At 45.5% G+C, this 23,077-nt stretch overlaps 1 protein-coding gene across 1 annotated transcript in view; it reads left to right on the top strand.

Moving 5' to 3' along the window:
* Positions 1-2,971: 2,971 nt before the first annotated feature.
* Positions 2,972-23,077, top strand: part of fh (fumarate hydratase) — a 42,595-nt gene continuing 22,489 nt past the window's right edge. The window contains exons 1-5 of the mRNA XM_038814092.1: positions 2,972-3,151; positions 14,277-14,411; positions 15,964-16,074; positions 18,771-18,947; positions 19,274-19,456. Coding sequence (XP_038670020.1) covers positions 3,032-3,151; positions 14,277-14,411; positions 15,964-16,074; positions 18,771-18,947; positions 19,274-19,456 — 726 coding nt within the window. The 5' untranslated portion in view covers positions 2,972-3,031. The remainder of the gene's footprint in view (positions 3,152-14,276; positions 14,412-15,963; positions 16,075-18,770; positions 18,948-19,273; positions 19,457-23,077) is intronic.

Consider the following 23,077-nt stretch of genomic DNA (forward strand, 5'->3'; position numbering starts at 1 on the left):
AGGTTGCCCCAACCTCGCTCTTCGCTAACCTCACCCTGGACTTTAAGCCCTCCGCCACTTAGGAGCAGACGATACAGTGCCCGGGACAGGGCCTTTATCAAGTCGGAGGTCCAGCTCAATGAGGCTAGTACCAGCCCCTGGAGAGCCCAAGTGGTGGTCGTCAAGACTGGGGAGAAGCACTGGATGGTCATCGACTACAGTCAGACGATCAACTGGTACACGCAGCTCGGTGCATACCCCCTTCCCCGCATATCTGACATGGTCAATCAGATTGCACAGTATCGAGTCTTCTCCAGAGTTGACTTGAAGTCCACGTACCACCAGCTCCCTATCCGCCCAGAGGACCGCCAATACACTGCCTTCGAGACTGATGGCCGCCTCTACCACTTCCTCAGGGTTCCCTTTGGCATCACAATGGGGTCTCTTCCAGCGTGAAATAGACCGAATGGTTGACCAGTACGGGCTGCGGGCCTCGTTCCCATAGCTAGATAATGTCACCATCTGCAGCCATGCCCAGCAGGACCATGACACAAATCTCCAGCATTTCCTCCACACCGCTAAACTCCTTAACCTCATATACAATAAGGAGAAATGCGTTTTCCTCACAACGCGCCTAGCCATCTTTGGCTGCATTGTGGAAAATGGAGTCCTGGGGCCTGACCCCGACCGCATACCCGCCCCCTCCTGGATCTTCCGCTCCCCCACTGCCCAAGGCCCTGAAGAGATGCCCTGGGTTCTTCTCGTACTGTGCCCAGTGGGTCCCCAATTATGTGGACAAGGCCAGTCCACTCATCAATTCCACCATTTTTCCCCTGATAGCTGAAGCCCGCCTGGCCTTCAACCACATCAAGGCAGATATTGTCAAAGCCGTGATGCATGCTGTGGACGAGTCCATTCCGTTCCAGGTGGAGAGCGATGCGGCGGACTTTGCCCTAGCCGCTACACTCAACCAGGCAGGCAGGCCCGTGGCTTTCTTCTCCCATACCCTCCATGCCTCCGAAGTTCGACACACCTCTGTCGAAGAAGCCCAAGCCATTGTAGAAGCTGTGCGACATTAGAGGCATTCCCTGGCCGGCAGGCGATTCACTCTCCTCACTGACCAACGGTCGGTTGCCTTCATGTTTAACAACACACAGCGGGGCAAAATCAAGAACGACAAGATTCTGAGGTGGAGGATCAAACTATCCACCCACAACTACGATATCTTGTAACGACCTGGGAAGCTCAATGAGCCCCCAGATGCCCTATCCCACGGTACATGTGCCAGAGCACAAGTAGACTGTCTCCGGGCCCTCCACAATGACCTCTGTCACCCCGGGGTCACCCGTGTTTTTCATTTTGTCAAGGCTTGCAACCTGCCTTACTCCATCGAGAGGGTCAGGACCGTGATCAGGGACTGCCAGGTCTGTGCGGAGTGCAAACCGCACTTCTATCGGCCAGACAGAGCGCATCTGGTAAAGGCCTCCCGCCCCTTTGAGCGCCTCAGCATCGACTTCAAAGGGCCCCTCCCCTCCACTGACTGTAACGTGTACTTCCTCAACATTGTTAACGAGTGCTCACGATTCCCCTTTGCTATCCCATGCCCTGACATGACCTCTGCCACTGTCATCAAGGCCTTCACTTTGTCCGGTTTCCCCACCTACATCCATTGCGATCGGGGTTCCTCCTTTATGAGTGACGAGTTGCGTCAGTTCCTGCTTAGCAAGGGCATTGCCTCAAGCAGGACGACCAGCTACAACCCCCGGGGTAACGGACAAGTGGAGAGGGACAATGCGACGGTCTGGAAGGCCGTCCTTCTGGCCCTGCGGTCTAGAAGTCTCCCAGTCTCCTGCTGGCAGGAGGTCCTTCCCGATGTGCTCCACTCCATCCAGTCGCTCCTGTGCACTGCCACCAATGACACCCCCCACGAACGTATGTTTGCTTTCCTAGGAAGTCCATCTCCTGTCCTGGTTGACGGTCCCAGGCCCGTCCTCCTCCGGAAGCATGCGAAGATTCATAAATCAGATCCCCTCGCCAAGAAGGTCCTGCTCCTCCATGCCAACCCACAATATGCCTACATGGCACATCATCACGGGCGGCAGGACACAATCTCCCTCTGGGATTTGTCACCTGCAGGTTCCCCAGCGACCATCACCACCACCCCCCACCCTAGACCCTCTCCCTCCACCACTACCCGGTTACTTCAAGATTTGGTACCCGCAGGCCCACCGGTGACCATCACCACCACTCCCGCCCCTACACTGCCACCCCTCCACTGATGCAACTACTGGGTGGAGAAGAAAACACGTTCCCGGATGCGCAGGTGTCGACACCAGTGCCCACACCACAGCTGGGACTGAGGCGATCACAGCGGAAGGTCAAGGCCCCCGACAGACTTGACCTTGAAGTCCACTTCACCCTCGCTGGACTCTTTTTTTAACAGGGGATGAATGTGGTATACCACTGTTAATATATTATATGTATTGTGGTAAAATGTTACTGTACTACATGTATTGTGGTAAACCACTGCCTGATGGCTCCGCCTCCCCTCGGGCTCGATATAAAGGTGGCTGACCTGCCTCAGTTTGGGATCAGAGGCCAAGAGGCTTTCTGTTTAGCTTATTAAAGCCTCGATTTCGTTCACTACTCGTCTTGTGTTCATTGATGGCACATCATGTAATAAATAATTATTTTCAACATTAAGTTGGAAACCTCTGGACCTGTACCTAAAGATAACTTTTTACAGCTGATAGTGTGCAGCACAGCAAGCATTTCTCACCCAAACACTTACCATAAATAAACTACAAACTATTTTTCCAGGCATTTGTACATGCTCAAAAGATTTGGCGCCAGATGTCAAAAAATAATCCCCACCCCCAAAAAAAAGCAAAACTTGGGGGGGGGGATTACATTTTAAAAGTAAGTAATATCCTGGGCGCTAAATGTATTTTATTGCAATTGGATGCTTTTGCTCCCCCTGGCGGCCCGTCCCATTCCTCCTTTAGCCTCTCCCATTCTGGCTTCGGTCCCTCCCCGGGCCTCAACCTGCAGTATGTTCCGCTTGCTCCGAAACCTTCACCGGTTGCAGGCCAAGGCCGAAGGGGCGCGGACCTGTGCGCTGTTCAGTCGGATCCTGCGAGCGTCCGCTACTGTTGCATTGAGCAAGAGGATGGTGAGTGCAAATTCCAAAAGTGTGTGTGTGAGAGAGACAGGCACGCAGACCGGCTTCTGTGCAAATGCGTGTTACTGTGCACGACTGACCCGCTGGATCTGGGGGTTTTTACAATAAGATATATATATATCCTGTTGCTTTTATTGTGGGCGGCGGCCCGGCTCCTCGTGCAGCCCCGGGGTTGCCAGGGTTTCCCCGGGGAACGTTCCACTGGTCCAGGTGACCTCTCTTCTCCAGCAGCGCTCACCTGGAGCAGGCCGAGGGGGTGACAGACACAGCCGCTGTGGCCGAGCGGACGTTATTCTCTCCCCTCCCTCCTTCCCCGGATTGAAAGTTGGTTTCGAACCCCTTCCCCGCCGCTGCAAAAACCCCACCACCCGTTTGGCTCTGTCGACGCCGCCCCCGGCTGGGAGAGCCGGTCGGGGCCACTCGGGTATTTGGTCAGGAAAGGCCAAGAGGCCTCCGAACAAGGACAAGCCACTTGGGCCGCGGCCCTCTCCGTCTGCGCTTTCCTCCCCCCGCCGGCTGCGGGCCAATGGATCTCCACGCTGGCTCCGCCGTGGAGACCGGCTGCCAGGTGGAAAATCCAACCGGCCCACGACGTGTCTCTCCAACTGTAACTTTCCTGTGGCGAGTGACGGGCGCGCTAGGGGGATATTTGTACCACTGCAGGCTGCTGCTTTTTATTTTTTTTTGGGGGGGGGGGGAACGCGTATCATTTTGGAGAATAGAAAGGAGCCTAATGCACCCGGAGATGGATGATATTTGAAAGTTATTTTCAATTCATTTAGGGGATGTGGGCGTCCCTGGTTAGGCCAGCATTTATCGTCTATCCCCATTCGCCCTTCAGAAGGTGGTGGTGAACTGCTTCCTTGAACCGCTGCAGAGTCCACTGACGTCTGCAACTCCGAAGGGTCATGTGGAGCTGCAACCTTAACTCTTTGTTTCTCTACATGGCCTCACAGTGGTGCCTCACAGCGCCAGGAACCCGGGTTTAATTCCAGCCTCGGGTGACTGTATGGAGTTTGCACGTTCTCCCCGTGTGTGTGTGGGTTTCCTCCAGCTGCTCCGGTTTCCTCCCACAGTCCAAAGATGTGCAGGTTAGGTGGATTGGCCATGCTAAATTGCCCCTTCCATGTCCAAAAGGTTAGGTGAGGTTATGAGGTAGCGTCAGGGCATGGGCCTTGGTAGGGTTCTCTTTCCAAGGATCGGTGCAGACTTAATGGGCTGAATGGTCTCCTGCACTGTAGCGATTTGGCGATTCTCTCTCCACAGATGCTGCCAGATTTGCTGGGTTTGTCCTGTGCTTTTCTGTTTTTACTGTAACTTATCTGTTTCTCCTTTGGATTCTGTCTCCATTGCTGCTTTTGGTGGGGTGCGCATATGCTCACTTTGAAACCAAAGTTTTTAATCATGAGGATCAGGCTACTGACAGATCCTCTTTTATGTTTCCGAAAATGGGAGCAAAATAGCATTTTACAACTTGAGGCTGGAAGTTTGAATGATCAAAGTGTGGCTGGAAGTTTGAATGATCAAGGTGTGACTGGAAAGAAGGCAGAACATAAGTTGGAATGACAGCCACAAAAGCTGGAGATTTACCAGCGTAATGTGTGTGTTTAGAATATATGGAGAGAACTCAAAAATTGGAGCAGATCCAAGATGTGTGTTGCGACTGCCAATCTTTTTTTTTTAATTAGAGCTGAAGAATTGATAGTTTATAAAATTAGTTAATTCAATCCATCAGACTTGCATTATTGTCAGCTAGATGATGAAGTAATAGTTAACTGCTGAGAAAGGCTTTAAGCATTGTAGCAGCTACATTTTCTTTAATAAAAAAATTTAGAGTCCCAAATTCTTTTTTTCCCAATTAAGGGGCAATTTTAGCATAGCCAATCCACCTGCTAGGCACATTTTTGGGTTGTGGGGGCGAAACTCACACAAACACGGGGAGAATGGCCCAGAGCCAGGATCGAACCTGGGACCTTGGCGTCATGAGGCAGCAGTGCTAACCACTGCAACACTGTGCTGCCCTCAGCAGCTATGTTTTCAGCTACTGCAAAGAAACGTTTACAACACGTTTCTTCGTTTAATTGTCATTTTAACTTTACATAAAATTTGAAATTAGGAATGGCACACTTAACTAAGTAAGCATTGCTGTGATTGTGTCCCTCTGTGAACAAATCCAGTAAATGGATGATTATAGTTTTATTCTGTTTTGAAGAGTACCCGCCTCGAATGGTAATTGTGTGCTCTCTGATTCCCTCAGATGCAGACCAACCTGCTCTGCCTCTTTTTCAGGAATGCTTCTTTTGGTTTTATACACTTTAAATTCCAACAAATAAGCATGTGAAATGCACAAATGCCCTTTTCCAACTATTGTGAAAGTGAAAAGATGTTCAGTGTGTATTTTTAATATTTGCAAACAACGTGTGGTACTTGAGGTACTGGCCAGTATTTCAAAAAATTCAAAAAACAAGCAAAACCTATTTTGTCCAGTAAGTTTCCAGCATGTAAAATTGTCTGGGCATTAGAATACCAATAATAATTAATGATCTATTGGTTGGTGGCTGTTGGTCTTAACCAGACCTTAACCAGTGGAGACATTAAGAGCTGAAAAATTAGTTGGAACAAGAGGTTGAATCTGAAAAGTTTGTGGTTGATCCAAAAACAGCAAACATTCATCAACCAGTAACAGTGATTTTGTTTTTTCTGCACTATGGTGCAGATTGAGGTAAATAGATAACATAGAACATAGAAAATACAGCACAGAATAGGCCCTTCAGCCCACGATGTTGTGCCGAACTTTTGTCCTAGATTAAGAAATCAATCTACACCCTAGCATTCTACCGTAATCCATGTACCTATCCAATAGCAGCTTGAAGGTCCCTAATGTTTCCGACTCAACTACTTCCACAGGCAGTGCATTCCATGCCCCCACTACTCTCTGGGTAAAGAACCTACCTCTGACATCCCCCCTATATCTTCCACCATTCACCTTAAATTTGTGTTGTTCCCCTGAGGAAAAAGTCTCTGACTGTCTACTCTATCTATTCCCCTGATCATTTTATAAACCTCTATCAAGTAGCCCCGCATCCTTATCTGTTCTAATGAGAAAAGGCCGAGCACCCTCAACCTTTCCTCGTAAGACCTGCTCTCCATTCCAGGCAACATCCTGGTAAATCTCCTTTGCACCTTTTCCAAAGCTTCCACATCCTTCCTAAAATGAGGCGACCAGAACTGCACACACTACTCCAAATGTGGTTTATTGCTTATTACCACAAGTAGGCTTCAATTAAGTTGCTGTGAAAAACCCCTAGTTGCCACATTCCGGCTCCTGTTCGGGGAGGCCGGTACAGGAATTGAACCCGCGCTGCTGGCATTGTTCGGCATTACAAGTCAGCTGTTTAGCCCACTGTGCTAAACCAGCCCCATTTATTTTAGAATACTGAAAATGTAGGATCATTGTGGGTATTCCTCAACATTTTGAGTCATAGAGTTTAAACTATTGAGAGAACATCTTTAGAAGCAAACATAACACCAAAGTTCGTTGTCCTACTAGTGTCCAGTGTCACAGCTGACGAGAGTAATTTGGCTGAGGGGGGATCAGTTAGCTTTGATACGTAGATTTCAGTCCTCCTGCCAGGATGGTGTCAGGCTCTGTAACCTTTGCATTTTTTTCCAATGTTATGTGGAGCTAACTAAGTTAAGGTTATATATCACACCACAATCAGTTAATATATTTTTGCAATGCAATGAATGCCACATTATTGGCTAAGCTGTGGTCTGTGTTCAGTTGTGCTCAAATTAATATTTGACTATGGGTCTGTCATTGATTCTAGATTGCAATGCCCATATTTGAGCGTTAAATATTTACCATTTAATCATTCGGGTTGCTCAACACTATTGTCATTTATTTGATCGTCTCAGTCTGTTTTAGCGAAACAATATTCAGCAGTCATACATTTCCTCACCCATTTTCTTTAAGATCGTATTCTTTTATTCATTCATGGGATGTGGGTCTCGCTGGCTAGGCCATCCCTAATAGCCATCCCTAATATCTATTACCATCCCTCCTAGCCTTTTGAAAGTTGGTGGTGAGCTACCTGCTTGAACTACTGCAGTCCACGTTGTGTAGGTATACCCACAGTGCTGTTAGGCAGGGAGTTCCAGAATTTTGACCCAGTGACAGTGCAGGAAAGGAGATATATTTCCAAGTGTGTAGAAGGGGTACCAATGAAGCGGGGGCTGCTTTGTCCCGGATGATGTCAAGTGGAAAGTATTCCATCAAACCACTGACTTATGCTTGTAGATTGTGGACAGGCTTTGGAAAATCAAGAGTTGAGATAGAGCTGCAGGATTCCTAGCTTCTGACCTCTTTTGCTGCAGTACTTATTATGTTTAGTCCAGTTCGGTTTCTGGTCAGTGGTAACCCTCAGGATGTTCATGCGGGATTCATTGATGGCAATGCCATTGAATGTCACCGTGCAGTGGTTAAATTCTCCTGCGTTGGTAATTGCCTTGCCTATGGTGCTTGGCTGGGATTATGTTGTTGAAGGCAGAGCTGCAATCAATAAATAGGTAGGTGACTTAGGATTCCTTGTTATCGAGAAAGCGTATGCTGTGGACTGGTTATGGCGGGGGAGGTGTTAGCCAGGTTTATGAAGGAGATGGGAGGGGTGGATCGTGGAAGTTTCTGCGGAATAGAACATAGAACATAGAAAAATACAGCACAGAACAGGCCCTTCGGCCCACGATGTTGTACTGAACTTTTGTCCTTGATCAAGAACAAATTAATCTACACCCTATCATTCTACCGTAATCCATGTATCTATCCAATAGCCGCTTGAAGGTCCCCAATGTTTCCAACTCAACTACTTCCACAGGCAGTGCGTTCCATGTCCCCACTACTCTCTGGGTAAAGAATCTACCTCTGACATCCCTCCTATATCTTCCACATTCACCTTAAATGTATGTCCCCTTGTAATGGTAGTCTGTAATTTCTCGCAATTTTCCTTTCCATTGTGAATAAACCTTGCTTATAATCTTTCAATCTCCTTCATTGTTTGTCCCTAGATTATGATTCTTAACTTTTCCCACCAACATCCTCCATGTAATTCATGACATCCCTTTTCCCACCATTTCTAAATTCCAAAGTGCCATTAACCTGGAATGTTAATTGAAGGGGGGGGGGAAGAAGAGAGAGAGAGCGTGAGGGAGAGAGAAAACGGGACTTTCTGCTTGGAGGCAATGGAATCTCTAATCTAAACTAGTTCAATATTTTACACTTGCAGCTTCTCTCAGAGCCAAACCCCAACTCCTTTCTCCATTCCACACTCCTCTATGGGAGCAACACGAACATATTATCTGATTTATGGTAAAACATTAGATATTGAACATTAGATATTGAACATGCATTGTAAGGGCCCTTCCTGTTGATTCTGTTAGTTCCAATTTCTTTTATTTTGTCTTTATCATTTTTGGTCCATGGATAGTTAATTGAGACATAAGAACTCAAAAGTTTTTTGGGCAGAAGAGCGCAGACTTTATGCGACCCAGCAGATTGGAGGGATTAGTTTCAATTGGTAGGCTGGTGGCCATGGATTGGCCAGGGACAGTATCCTGCCCAGCAACACACAGTGATTGGGTCCTGCCAGGTGGTTTTATTTTGGGAGAGATCCCGGCAGATGTCACTGGACCCTCAAAGTGAAACCAGCTGTCGCTCTGCTCTGCTTCCTACTGCTGAAGGCTGAAGCCTCTAGACCCTGACTCTCCCTAATAGGGAGTATACGTTCTTCTTGGAGGGGCTGGTTTAGCACACTGGGCTAAATAGCTGGCTTTTAAAGCAGACCAAGGCAGGCCAGCAGCACGGTTCAATTCCCGTACCAGCCTCCCTGAACAGGTGCCGGAATGTGGCGACTAGGGGCTTTTCACAGAAAATTCATTGAAACCTACTTGTGACAATAAGCAATTTTTCATTTCATTTCATAAGGTGTACTCGAAGATCGACTTTTTTGGTAGACAAGGTGCTGCTAGCTGGGGTGAAGAAAGTAGAGCGTTTAGCGATCATGATATCAGACCATGCTCCACACTGAGTGGATGTGGTCTTGGAGAAGGGTCTGACCCAGAAGCTGCCGTGGAGACTAGATGTGGACTTGGTGGCAGATCTGAATTTTTGCATCAAGATGGGGAAGGTGATTTAGGACTATGTGGAGTTTAATCTAAATTGGGAGGTCTCAGTGAGTTTAATTTAAATTGGGAGGTCTCGGTGGTTTGCGAGGCATTGAAGGCAGTAGTGAGGGGTGAGGTCCTCTCATTCAAAGCAAAGGTGGATAGGAAGGCGCAGGGGGAACAACAGCAGTTGATAGAGGATATTCTGGAGGTTGATGGAAGATGTGTGGAGGATCCGGAGCCGGGTCTATTGGTGAGGAGGAAGGAGTTACAGGTGAAGTTTGATCTCTTGTCTATGAAGAAGGGCGGTTCGGCAGTTGAGGTGAGCGTGGGGTGGGGGGGTTGTGTATGAGTATGGTGAGACGGCCAGTCAATTGCTGGTGGGCCAGTTACGTCAGCAGGCAGCAGCGAGGGGGTTCGTGCGGATTAGGGATGGAACGGGAGGGGTGGTGATGGCTCTGGAGCAGGTGAATGAGGTGTTTGAGGAATTTTATAGGGGTTCATATATGTCAGAGGAGGGAGTTTCTGGGGCCACTGGAATAGCCAAAGATGGGAGAGGAGGAGAGGGCCAGGTTAGAGGAGCCATTGTGGGTGGGGGAGGTGCAGGCAGTGATAGGAAAGATGCAGTCAGGTAAGACACCAGGGCCACAATGAGGCATTGTTACTTAAAAAGGAGAAGGATCCAGTGAAGTATGGGTCGCATAGCCTATTTCTCTACTGAATGTGGATGTTATGATAATGGCAAAGGTGTTGGTGGTGAGGTTGGAGGAATGTCTTCCGAAGGTGGTGGGGGAGTATCAGACGGGATTCGTCAAAGGCAGGCAGTTGTCGAATGTGCGGCGGCTGCTGAATGTGGTGCTTTCTTCAGCAGAGGGAAGAGAGATGGAGATGGTGGTGGCGTTTGATGCAGAGGAGGCAATTAACAAAGTGGAGTGGAGATGGATGTTTGTGGTACTAGAGAAATTTGGGATTGGGCCCAAGTTTGTGGCTAGTGTAAAATTATTATACAGGAATCCAACAACATATGTGCAGACGAATGACACGCAGTTGAAATACACCCCCCCCCCCCCCCCCCTCTTCCAGGGAATGAGGCAGGGTGCCTCTTGGCCTTTTGTCCCCCCTCTTGTTCGCATTGCCGATTGAGCCCTTGGCTATTGCGCTGACGGGTTCGGGTTTATGGAGGGGAATAGTGAAGCGGATGGTGGAGCATAGGGTGTCTTTACGCGGATGATTTGCTGCTGTACATTTTTGGACCCGGGCATAATGGAGTTGCAAGGGAAATTTGGGGTGTTTACGGGGTATAAATTGAATTTGGGGAAGAGTGAGCATTTTGTCGAATCTTCTCCAGATGCAGGGGCGGGAGTGGAAGGGTAGCCATTCAGGGTAGTGACAACTCACTTCAGGTACTTGGGGGTACAGGTAGCGCAGGACTGGGCACAACTCCGTAAGCTAACTTTCACGAGCCTGGTGGGGAAGGTGAAGGAGGATTTGGGAAGTGGGATAGTCTCCCTTTGTCAAACAGTCAAACTGAATGTTTTGCCACAGTTTCTGTTTTTGTTCCAGTGTCTACCAGTATTTTTGCCAAAGATATTTCTCCGAGAGATGGATAGGCTGGTCTCGTCATTTGTGTGGGATGGGAAGATAGCGAGGATAAGGAAGGCAGTGCTTCAAAGGGGGTGGTAGTTGGGAGGCCTGGTCTTCCAAACTTGTTGCATTATAACTGGGTGGCAAATGCAGATAAGGTGTTGGGCTGGAGTAAGGAGATGGGGACTCTGTGGGTGCGAATGGAGGTGGGTTGCTGTAAAGGGTCAGGGTTGCGGAAGCTAGCAATTGCCACGCTACCATTCGCCCCGGGGAATTATTCAGAGAATCTTTGGGTAGCCACGCTGAAGATTTGGGGGCAGTTCTGGAAGCACTTTGTGTTCAGGACAGGGTCGAGGGTGATGCCAATGAGAGGGAATCATAATCTTTATTGTCACAAGGAGGCTTACATTAACACTGCAATGAAGTTACTGTGAAAAGCCCCTAGTCGCCACATTCCGGCGCCTGTTCAGGTACACACCGGGAGAATTCAGAATATCCAATTCACCTAACAGCACGTCTTTCGCGACTTGTGGGAGGAAACCGGAGCACCCAGAGGAAACCCCCACAGACACGGGGAGAACGTGCAGACTCCGCACAGTCAGTGACCCAAGTCGGGAATCGAACCTGGGACCCTGGAGCTGTGAAGCAACAGTGCCACCCACTGTGCTACCGTGCAACCCATTGGTTCGAGCCAGGGAGGGTGGCTGCAAGGTTCAGTGGATGGGAGGAGAAAGGGGTAAAGAGGTGGAGGATCTGTTTCTGGAGGGGAGACTCACAAGTTTGGTGGAGCTGGGTGTGAAGTATGGGCTCCAGCGTGAGGAAGGCTTCGGGTATATGCAGGTGCGGAATTTCACAAGAAAGGCTTTCCCGAGCTTTCCGGTGGCACCGTCATCCTCTTTGTTGGAGGAGGCGCTGTCGGTTGAGTGGGGGGGTGGGGCTGGAGAGTGGGGTCATTTTGCAGATCTTTAGCAGGATTATAGAGGAGGTTAAGGAGTGCAGGAAAGGGATTATGGCCAAATGGTAAGAAGCGTTGGGGATGGGGCTAGAAGAAGGATTATGGTGCGCAGTGTTGTGAAGTGTCAATGCCTCAACATCGTGTGCACGGCTTTGGTTGATTCAGTTGAAAGTGGTATACAGGGTGCACTTAATGAAGGCAGCTGTTTGAGGGGCAGGGATGAGTCAGCTGTTTGAGGGGCAGTGTAGCCACCTGGGTTGGCCACTTCCCGATTCCAAAATGGGTGCTCGCTAAGAATGCAGGGAAATTCAGCCAGGCACAGGGAAACAAGCAGGTGCAAGGTTTCCTGTTTATTAAGACTTGCAAAAACCCAGACAGAACCGAAACCAGCGTCCATCTGCATATTAATGAGCGATCCCCAGGAACAATTGGATACATTAAAGTAATTGAGACCAAACCAGACTCCTCGGCACCAGCAGGAGCCAAAACAAAGGAAGGTCAACGGACACATAGGAACCGCCCAGCGATCAGGGAACAGCTCCAGTATTGGAGAAATCGATGGAAGCGATTGGGACTTAGCCCAATCAATTGGAACCAGGTAAAGGGTCCGCCCAAAAGGGCGTGAAACCCCTGGGGACTATAAAATAGAGTCCCCAAGTTCAATTCGTCCTTCTTGGCAGGTTCTTTTAGCAGCTCGAAAGAACTCTTGACCGTGACTCTCAACAAGGAGAGACCTGCCTAGCAGCTGCACCAACCAAGTAAGTCTCCAGTCAATGCACACTACGAGGTAGGCACTCCTAGCTACTAGTCCATACAGCTTTAAAACCTGCAGTCACAGAACCGGACAAAGGCCATTGTTCCTCTGACCTGGTGGGCCATTTGAAAGCTAGGTACAGGCCTTTTAGTGTTAGAGATAGTCTAGTAAGTAGAGTTTTATGCATGAGTAGAGATTGACTGTATAATAAGTGTGTTTTGATTTGAAACTTACTAACTAGTGTATTGATCAGCACTTGGCTTTGAACCTCGTGGTGCTTTCAGAAAGATACCTGGCGACTCTAGAGCAAAGGTTATTAAAACAGCAATTAAGTAAAAGCACAATTAGCAACAACAGGGATGAGCCAGCTGTTTGAGGGGGTGATGGATAGTTGCGAGCTGTGTGGGAGGGGCCCAGCCAATCATGTACATATGTTCTGGTCCTGCCCGAAGTTGGAGAAATATTGGTGGTAGTTTTTCAGCACCATGTCTGTTCTGCATGTGGAGTTGGAGCCAGGTCCCCAGGATGCCGTATGCAGGGTGTCAGACCTGCCGGAGCTGTAGACGGGAGCAGGGGCAGATGTTTTATCCTTTGCCTTGATGATTGCTCGCAGGCGGGTTGTGTTGGTGTGGAGATCAGCTTCTCCACCCCCACTGCATGATTGGGGGATTTAATAAAGTTCCTGAATATTTGGAGAAGGTGAAATTAGCTCTGAGGGGTGGATGAGGGCATCTGCCAGAGATGGGGCTCGTTTGTTTTGCATTTTGGAGATCTTGTTCCTGTCGAAGGGATTTGGTAGGGGAGGGGAAGGGGCAGCAGGGGGTGTTTGTGTATTGCTGTAAAGATGTTAAAATGTTGAATAAAAATATATATTTTTTTAGAAAGAACTGCAGGTGCAAACTTTGCCCGTTAAAGCTCACAATGAAACAGCTCCAACTGATGTTTAAAAATGATTATTTTCACTCGGCTTCAAAGTGGTGGACCTAATTGAAGCCTTGGTAAAATGAGTATTGGTGCAGAGGTTGTGCCAAAACACTGAGGGGGCACAGGTAAACTTTTTTGGGGAAGAAATCAATATTGCCCTAATTTTGCCGATACACTCTCGACACAGCTGCACTGGAATTCCTTCTCTGAAGGCCACTACCTCTACATCTTTGTCCCTCTAATACACTCCTTAAAAACCTACCCCATTGACCAACCTTTTGCTCACCTAAGGTCTTCTTTTTGGGGCTCAGGGTCAAATGAAGCTCTAGTGAAACACATTGGAATAAATGTCTTGCTATGTTAAAGGTACATTTTGTTTGTGCTGCAATGGAAACCACATTGTTCCCAATTAGTGGAAGGATTTAAAAGATTATTTAATTCTTGTCCATGTTTTCTAAAGCCTCGGCATGCTTCCTCTCGTGAAATTTTACATTTAACTTGGAAATTAAGGTTGGGGGGTGGGGGGGATGTGATACATGCATTGATACGGTTTGGGGGGGGGGGTGTTACAGTTGTTACGGGTTATTTTGTTGCATTTCATTGTTCGTTGTTATATTTTATATTTTCTGTAAAAAATTCCAATAAAAATTATTTTTAAAAAAAACTTGGAAATGAAATAAGAAATGTTTATGCGTTATCCTGAACTAAGAAACTGATACAGTTCCGTTTGTTTTTCCCAGGAAAGCTCTGACGGCTACAGAATCGAACAGGATACCTTTGGTGAGCTGAAAGTGCCAAATGACAAATACTATGGAGCCCAGACAGTTAGATCATTGATGAACTTTAAAATCGGAGGGCCATCTGAACGGATGCCAGTAAGTTAATTAGCAAGGTTTTAATTTTAAACAAGAAGTCGATAACTGATTCTTTTACTTTTCCCCCCACAATCCTTGTCCCCGTACCTATTGCATTGATTAACAATTTTTTCGAATTCACTTGTGTGAAAAGTTCCGGAAAGTGCTTGTTTTGTTGCAAGCCTCTGGACATTCAGTAATTGGTCAGGATTGTTACTGATTTACAGAAAATAGTAGCCGGAGCCATCTCATTGCAGTTTCAGGCAAAAACCTTGGAAATTGAAACTGACATCTTGGTGAGATTTTTCTAATTATGTTCTGTAATTGAATGCCTTTTATTAAAAAGACACTTGATTGCAGCATTATCACTGGTGCACTAATGATAATGATGTGGCTCTCAAATGGGCATTAAACATCTCTTAGTTTATATGGCTATAATGCAGGCAAATAATTCTCATTAATTGTTCATACCAGTAACATTTCTGTTATCTGGCACTTTATCAAGTCGAATTCTCTATTAACCAGAATTCTGGGGTTGGGTCTGTTTTTTTTCCATTGGAGATATCAAACTCACTGGTAATAGTTATCAGTGACCTCTTCTCAGTTAGTTGTCAGCCTCCCACTGCTGCGCAGTACCATCACCCGCTCTCTCGATTCTCGTGCACCCATGTGAAACCGCAACATCTATGTGATCATCCCAGAGCTTTACTCCTTGGATGAAAATGCAGATCTCACATCTCAGTTAACTGGCATATTTGATTCACCGGTACCTCCCATTCTTGGAGCTGGATAACTGTAAATGGTGCTGTTTGAAAATAATTTGATTTCTTTTAAGGAAATAATTGCAGAATTTCCAAGAATTCTTGTATCGTGGTGGCTGATTATTTGGTTACATTGCTGTTGGTGTGAGCTTGCCGTGTGCAAATTCGTTGCCACAGCTTCTATAGCACAGTAGTTACTACACCGCAAAAGTAGTTCACTGTCGGTAAAGCACTCTGGGATATAGTGTGGTCATGAAAGGCATTGTAAAAATGTACATTTTATTTTCTTTCACCTCGAAATGACAGAATAATACCTGTTTTACAGAATGAAATTGAGTTAGTACATGGCAATCTGAACTAAATATGCAGGAAAACACTATAATCTGCATACGTTCTACTTCATGTATCTGAGTTTGAGAACTCGAGGTGTAAGGAACGCAGGGACTGGAACCCACTACTTTGCTTCATCTTGGGTTAAATCTGTATTGATAGGTCAATGACCGCCTTTATCTGTAATTATCTTGAAATATGAAGGCATGTAGTAGATTACTTTATCTTGCTCTTTACCGTCGTCTTTAAATTTGCAAAATCGCTCGGGTTTGCTCTACCTTGGATTGCTTGTTCTAGTGAAATAGATAGCAGATCATCTGTGGAAATTACATTTTTTACTAATTAAATGAACTTGCACTTTCCAGGCAGAAATTTTTTAATAAAATCCTTCTGTCAGGGAATAAAGGAGAAAAAGAAAGAGAGCGAGCGATATTCCATAGAAATATATGATTCTGTTACTTCATCTTTGTTTATGTTCACAGATCCAAATAATAAAAGCCTTTGGAATTCTGAAGCGAGCTGCTGCAGAAGTGAACGTGAAATATGGTTTGGATGCAAAGATTGCAGATAGCATTGCAAAGGCAGCCAATGAGGTAGTAACAGCCTTCGTGGGGTGTGTGTGATGATGTGTGCGTTTGGGGGGGGGGGGGGGGGGTGTGTGTGTGTGTGCAATGGGAGACGAGAAAAACATAAGCCAAGCAGGCTTGAATTGGCAGGCAGGGAGAAACAAACAAAGAACCGAACTGGGATGAGACACAGCAACCATAATAGCTGGACTAGAGCAGAGACTGACCATGGTCATTTGCAGCCGTAAAATAAAGGCTACCTAAACCATCCTGTTTTTTTGGGGGGGAGAGGGGGAATTTCTTATCTTGCGAAACTCAAAAGATTGCATTACATTGCCTTTGGCCAGATTGTGCAACTGCAAACTGACTCAAACCGGTTTTATGTTAAGTCATGCTCTAGCTATGTGACACTCGAGTGTTATACCAGACATTATGTGACATTTAAGTTATAGAATATAGAATATAGAACATAGAACAGTACAGCACAGAACAGGCCCTTCGGCCCTCGATGTTGTGCCGAGCAATGATCACCCTACTCAAACCCACGTATCCACCCTATACCCGTAACCCAACAACCCCCCCCCCCCCAACCTTACTTTTAAGGACACTACGGGCAATTTAGCATGGCCAATCCACCTAACCCGCACATCTTTGGACTGTGGGAGGAAACCGGAGCCCCCAGAGGAAACCCCCACACACACGGGGAGGACGTGCAGACTCCGCACAGACAGTGACCCAGCCGGGAACCGAACCTGGGACCCTGGAGCTGTGAAGCATTTATGCTAACCACCATGCTACCGTGCTGCCCGTAACATTGTAAATTCTATCACAGCCCACCTACAGGCATAATATCTGTTGCAAGTAAAATTGTACATTTTATAATGGAATTTCTCTTCAAAGAGGGTTGACATAGGAGCTTTTAATGGGACACGTACCCAGGAAATGAATTTAATATATAAAGGTCTCCAAGAAATTCTTTCATAATATTAATATTGAAGATTTCTATTGTATGGTGATGGTGTATGTGTATTTCTAAACACATTTCTAGTTTTGCCATGAATAGTAAATTACAACACCCATCCCTCCCCACTCCACCCTTGTTAGGAAAGAAATATGATGTGGCGTTGGACTGGGGTAGGCACAGTAAGAAGTCTGACAACACCAGGTTAAAGTCCAACAGGTTTGTTTTGATTCACTAGCTTTTGGAGCGCAGTCCCTTCCTCAGGTGAATGAAGAGGTGGGTTCCAGAAACACATATATATATAGGAAAGAATTAGGGCAGAGCACTTGCTGTCCAGAGTGTGCCTCCTCTTTCTGCATGAAGAATCTATGCTGTTCAATCTGTCAATTGCTGTATTATAACCAGATTCATTTTAGCAGCACATGGAAGACTTTAATTTTGTCTCTTTTGCTCCACAGTCATCCCAATGACATCCAATATGACTCCCTGCTTCCAAGACCAGTTTGATAATCCAAATTATTATTGCATTCTGTTGCCTCACAAAATGAGGCTTGCAGAAAATCTCACTAAAAAGATCCAGAACACAATTGCAACATTCATTTTGAATTTAAAAAAAATAAATTTAGAGTACCCAAATATTTCTTTTTCTAATTGAGGGGCAATTTAGCATGGCCAATCTGCCTAACCTGCACATACTTTGGGTTGTGGGGGTGAGACCCACGCAAACACAGGGAGAATGAGCAAACTCCACACTGACAGTGACCCCAGGCCAGGATTGAACCCGGGTCATCAGCACCTTGAGGCAGCAGTGCTAACCACTTCAGCAGTGTGCCACCCGTTTAATTTTGAATTTTGTGATACGTTTTAAAACGTATATCAATGTGGTGTCTAGCTGGAGCTGGAGGACCTAATTCCAGTCTTATTAAAAGAGCCTCGAATATACCATAATTATTAAAATCTGAGTTTAGCTGTCGTGCAAATTCGGCACTTCTGTAATCCTGTTTTAATCAGTATTTTAAGAATTCGCGTCCCTTGAAAATAGTCAATTTTGTCATTTGTGGCTTGAAATTTGGGATTTATTTTTAATCGGAAAAAAGCCCCTAAGCATTCAGTGCACATTGGAAACTACTAGCACTAGCCTCCAGTCATTGATCCAGATATTATAGACTAAATAATGTATCATGTCCATGCCTTGCTGGGGCATGAACAGCAACTAACCATCTGTGTTGAAATCAGCCCCTCTTTTCTTTCTGCCTGTCCTCCAAGAACATTTTTTATAAGGAAATCTCTTGGGAGAATTGGTTCATCGTAGCACCATTACAGCATACAATTGTAATTTAAGAATTGAAGATCAGTGTGATTATGAACACATTTTTCTCTTTTTTAAAAAAAACCAAAACATTGTTTGCTCTTTTCCTCATTTGGAAAATTCTGTGCAGTATTGTTGTAGTACTGTAGTCCAGCCAGTGGACAGTGCATTGTAATTGTACTGCAGTTTCCTACAGTGCTGACAAGTGGTGACTTGCGTAACTTAAGTTTGTTAAAGAAGTTTGATTAGTACCGCAAAATATCAGTGTTGGATATTATCGTGAAACTTAAACATTCTACTGCTGAATCCCAATGATCTTTGACTTGTGCGACATTCTGTATGATAATATATGAACAAATTATTGTGTGACTGATTTTCTTTGTCAGTTAAACTGGATACTTTCTTGTCTTCTCGGCATTGAAAATGAGGTTGACTGATGTGCTTCTCATGCAGGTGATTGCTGGAAAATTGGATGATCACTTTCCTCTGGTGGTGTGGCAGACCGGCTCTGGAACACAAACAAACATGAATGTGAATGAAGTGATCAGCAACAGGGCAATTCAGATTCTTGGAGGTAAACTGGGCAGCAAGGATCCTGTACACCCCAATGATCATGTAAACAAAAGCCAGGTACTCATCTAGGCCTCTGTTCCATCCCTTGGGAGTTTAAAACCTCTTTTTCCCTTTCACAGTCCAGGAAAAGAGCGACGGGGATTTGCAATATTAATTTTTTTTCTGTCTCTTGCATGGAATAGGAAATGTTCACTCACCCATGTAACTTTTTTATTAGAAGGTTTACTTTAATTTGATTGAGTTCAAATTGTGCACTTGCTCCATAGTTTTAAGCTGTTTGAAAATGCAGCTCATAAAAATGATAATGCACAGCATCTTGTGAATCTAAGTTCAGAATTGAGTCAGTTTTGATATGTGCATTTCCTCCTTTCTCTCATTGCCAGAGTTCCAACGACACTTTCCCAACGGCCATGCACATTGCTGCTGCCAAGGAGGTCCATGAGGTGCTGCTGCCTGGACTTCAGAAGCTACATGATGCACTTGAGGATAAGGCCAAAGAGTTTGCTCACATCATTAAAATTGGCCGTACTCATACGCAAGATGCTGTGCCTCTTTCATTAGGGCAGGTAGGTTGGAAGAAAACATACAATTTTTGGCATGAAACCTTACTATTACATTAAAAGATAAATAGAGGAACAGTGTGAAGGTTTGAAATCTGCCTCAAAAAGAGAGAAATTGCTTGAAATTCACAACAGGTCAGCCCACATCTGGAAGAGAAAGGCACATTTCTGGTGGGATCATTCATCATAAGCAGCCAGTCTACATGCACGATTGTTAATGCTACTCGGACAGAGTAACTGAGATTTAGAACTCAACGTGTGGGATGTAGCCTAAACTGGCCCACCAGTATAATGTGCCATTGATCTGACCACAGCACTAAAGCCACCTTTAATTTTACTGCAGCTGTTCAACATTGTTGTCCCGTAGAAATGGCTGACTAAGCTACAGTCACAGCTGTGGTGAAATCATATAGTCATTTGCACTAATTTTAGTAGAAAACGCCTTGCATAGATAAATTTACTTGTGTATATCTGCTATCATTTAGTCAATTGTAAAGAAAATTGAGCCACATGTAAAACAGGCTACTGATTTCGATCACAGTTTTGTGGTAACAATAAAGACAAAGGGGCTGTTTAGCACAGGGCTAAATCGCTGGCTTTGAAAGCAGGCCAGCAGCACGGTTCGATTCCCGTAACAGCCTCCCCGAACAGGTGCCGGAATGAGGCGACGAGGGACTTTTCACAGTAACTTCATTTGAAGCCTACTCGTGACAATAAGCGATTTTCATTTTTTTCAAGACCAATTTCTTCCCGTTTCCTTTCACCATTTTGTGGTATGATTTTATCACCTCCACTTCTACTGACATAGTACCTTTTAAGGTAGCAGAATGTTCCACGGTGCTTCACGGGCATTATCAAAAGAAAATTAGACACAGTCCCATAAGATATTAAGCCAGATGACACAAAGCTTGATCACTAGAATGTAGGTTTTAAGGTGCATCTGAAAGAAGCAAAGAGAGACTTGGGGAGAGGGGGCAGGGGGGTTTGGGGGCGGGGATTGAAACCATGACTGGATCTGAAAACCAGGATGATGATAATACTAAAATGGAGGCATTATTTAACTGGAGCCAATGTAGGTCAGTGAGCATAGAGCATAGTGAAAGGAACTTGATGCTAGTTAAGTCTGTGAATGTACCGACACCTCCGAGACTGCAACAGTTCAAGAAGGCAGCTTACACCATTTTCTCGAGAGCAACTAGGGATGGACAATAAATGCTAGCCAGCAATGCCCACATCCCATTAAATATTTTTTTTAAATGTCATGGGCAGCAGAGTTTTGGATGCCCTCGAGTTTATGGAGAGTGGAAGACGGGAGGCTGGCCAGGAGTACATTAAAATATAAATTCTAGAGGAACAAAGGCATGGGTGAGGGTTTCAGCAGCCAGTAAGCTGAAGCAGACAATGTTACAGAGGTAGGCATAGACAGCCTTAGTTATGGCATGAATATGGCTCATTTCAGGATTAAATACAAAGAACAAAGAAAAGTATAGCACAGGAACAGGCTCTTCGGCCCTCCAAGCCTGTGCCGATTATGATGCCCGTCTAAACTAAAATCTTCTGCACTTCTGGGGTCCTTATCCCTCTATTCCCATCCTATTCATGTATTTGTCAAGATGCCCCTTAAACGTCACTATCGTCCCTGCCACAGTTGTGAAAAAACTGGTTCAGCCTCAAGACCATTGCCAAGAAGGGGCATGGAGTTGGTGGCTTGGGAGCAGGTTGTTGTGGAATCCTCAGACAGTGGTTTTCCCAGTATTCAGTTGCAGGAAATTTCATCTAATCCAGTTGAACTGGCCGTTGAACAGGCAGGGAGATAATTTAGAGACTGGAGGGATTTGGAGAAGTGACGCTGAGATAGCACTGGGTTTGCTCAGCGTGCATGTTAAAATTGATGCTGTGTTTTCTCTTAGATGGTGTAGCCAAGAGGCAGCATGAGTAATGGGAGGAAGGAAGGATTGATCCTTGGTGGCCACTGGAGATAATCATAGTACAGAAGGAGACCATTTGTCCCCAGCGGGTTAGCAGCGATCCTCCGAAAGAGCACCCTACCTAGGTCCACACCCCCACCCTATCCCCGTAACCCCACCTAACACTTTTGGACACTAAGGGGCAATTCAGCATGGCCAATCCACCTAACCTGCACATCTTTGGACTGGGAGGAAACCGGAGCACCTGGAGGAAATCCAGGCCGACACTGGGAGAATGTGCAAACTCCACACAGTCACCCGAGGCTGGAAATGAACCCGGGTTCCTGGCGCTGTGAAGCAGCTGTGCCAATCACTGTACTGCTGTGCTGCCCTATGGTGTGGGAATGGAAAGCTAAATCATTGCAGCTGGTTCTCTGGTTAAGGTTGGATAAATAAGAATAGAATCAGATGAGTACAGCTCCACCAATTACCTATTGTGTACAGTAAGTGGAGGAGAATGGTGTGATCAACCATATTCAAAGGCTGTCAACAGATGGAAAAGAACCAGGAGAGATTGCCTATTATTGTTTCCCCATCACATCACATTGGGCCCTCAAAGTTTGCTTTTCACTGTGAGCAAATAACACATTTCTTCTGGATGTAATGGTCACAAATAAAGTCACATTCTCTTGTCAACATATTTTAACCCAAGCCCCATGGGTATTAGAACCATTAAGAACAAATGTTAAGAATCCCATCATAATATCAGAAAATAAAACTTTCCTTCTTGTACATAATTAAAGCCATGCACAATTTGTTTAAAGATAAGGGGTCATTGTAAGGGCAAACTACTTTTGGCCATTTCTTCAAACAGCTGCTGAATAAAGACTCTTGGGCAACTAGAGTCGTAAACCAATTAAATGTTGTTTTTCATAAACACAACAACAGCCTTGCCTGCAAAGAATCCCAACTGCTTTGACTGTAAATTGTCTAACAAATTGAAATCAAACCATTTAAAAAGTGATTCAAGAATAAGATCCATAGATATAGGCCAACAACAAACCCTAAATAATTAGTAGAATTATCAAAATCTTACACTGAAGCTAGTGTTTCCATGGTGCTGAAATCTGGTGTTTACACCCCCGTTACCCATGATTTTAAGCAGATCAATAAGTAATAAACAAGTAATTATGCAATGATGAAAATACACTCCGTTTTTCACCTTGCCAACAAACGCACAAAAAGGTTAATGTACACATTAACATTGTGCAAATATAAGTATTGAATTCACATGCCCAACGATGGTGTTCATTACTCTTTTTTTATTTACTAATAAAAATGCAATTATCCATACCATGATTCGACTAGCTACACATAGTGAATTAGGGTAAACTGTTGGAGAACATTATTGAGGTGAAAGCTGGTAACTGGGACCCAGTTTCCATTCTATAACCATAAAATCAAAATGATTTGATGCCTCTGTGTGGCTGCCACTTCGGCGCTGAGTAATTTGGGAAGAATCCATTTATGAATTTGTGTGTTAATCAAGATATTAGTGCTGGGAAACCCATTTTCATTAACAATGCCATCTCTAAAGCTCCTTCTACTCTGCTCTAACATTGTGCATTAGTCTAAATTCAGCAGAGTTCTGCTATGGCAGCAGTGCAATTTCTTTTACCACTAGCTTCCTACACCATCGGTGCTTGCTGCTTCTCCGAGC

This window comes from Scyliorhinus canicula, chromosome 1 (genome assembly GCF_902713615.1).
Source record: "Scyliorhinus canicula chromosome 1, sScyCan1.1, whole genome shotgun sequence".
In the NCBI taxonomy this organism is placed as follows: domain Eukaryota; kingdom Metazoa; phylum Chordata; class Chondrichthyes; order Carcharhiniformes; family Scyliorhinidae; genus Scyliorhinus; species Scyliorhinus canicula.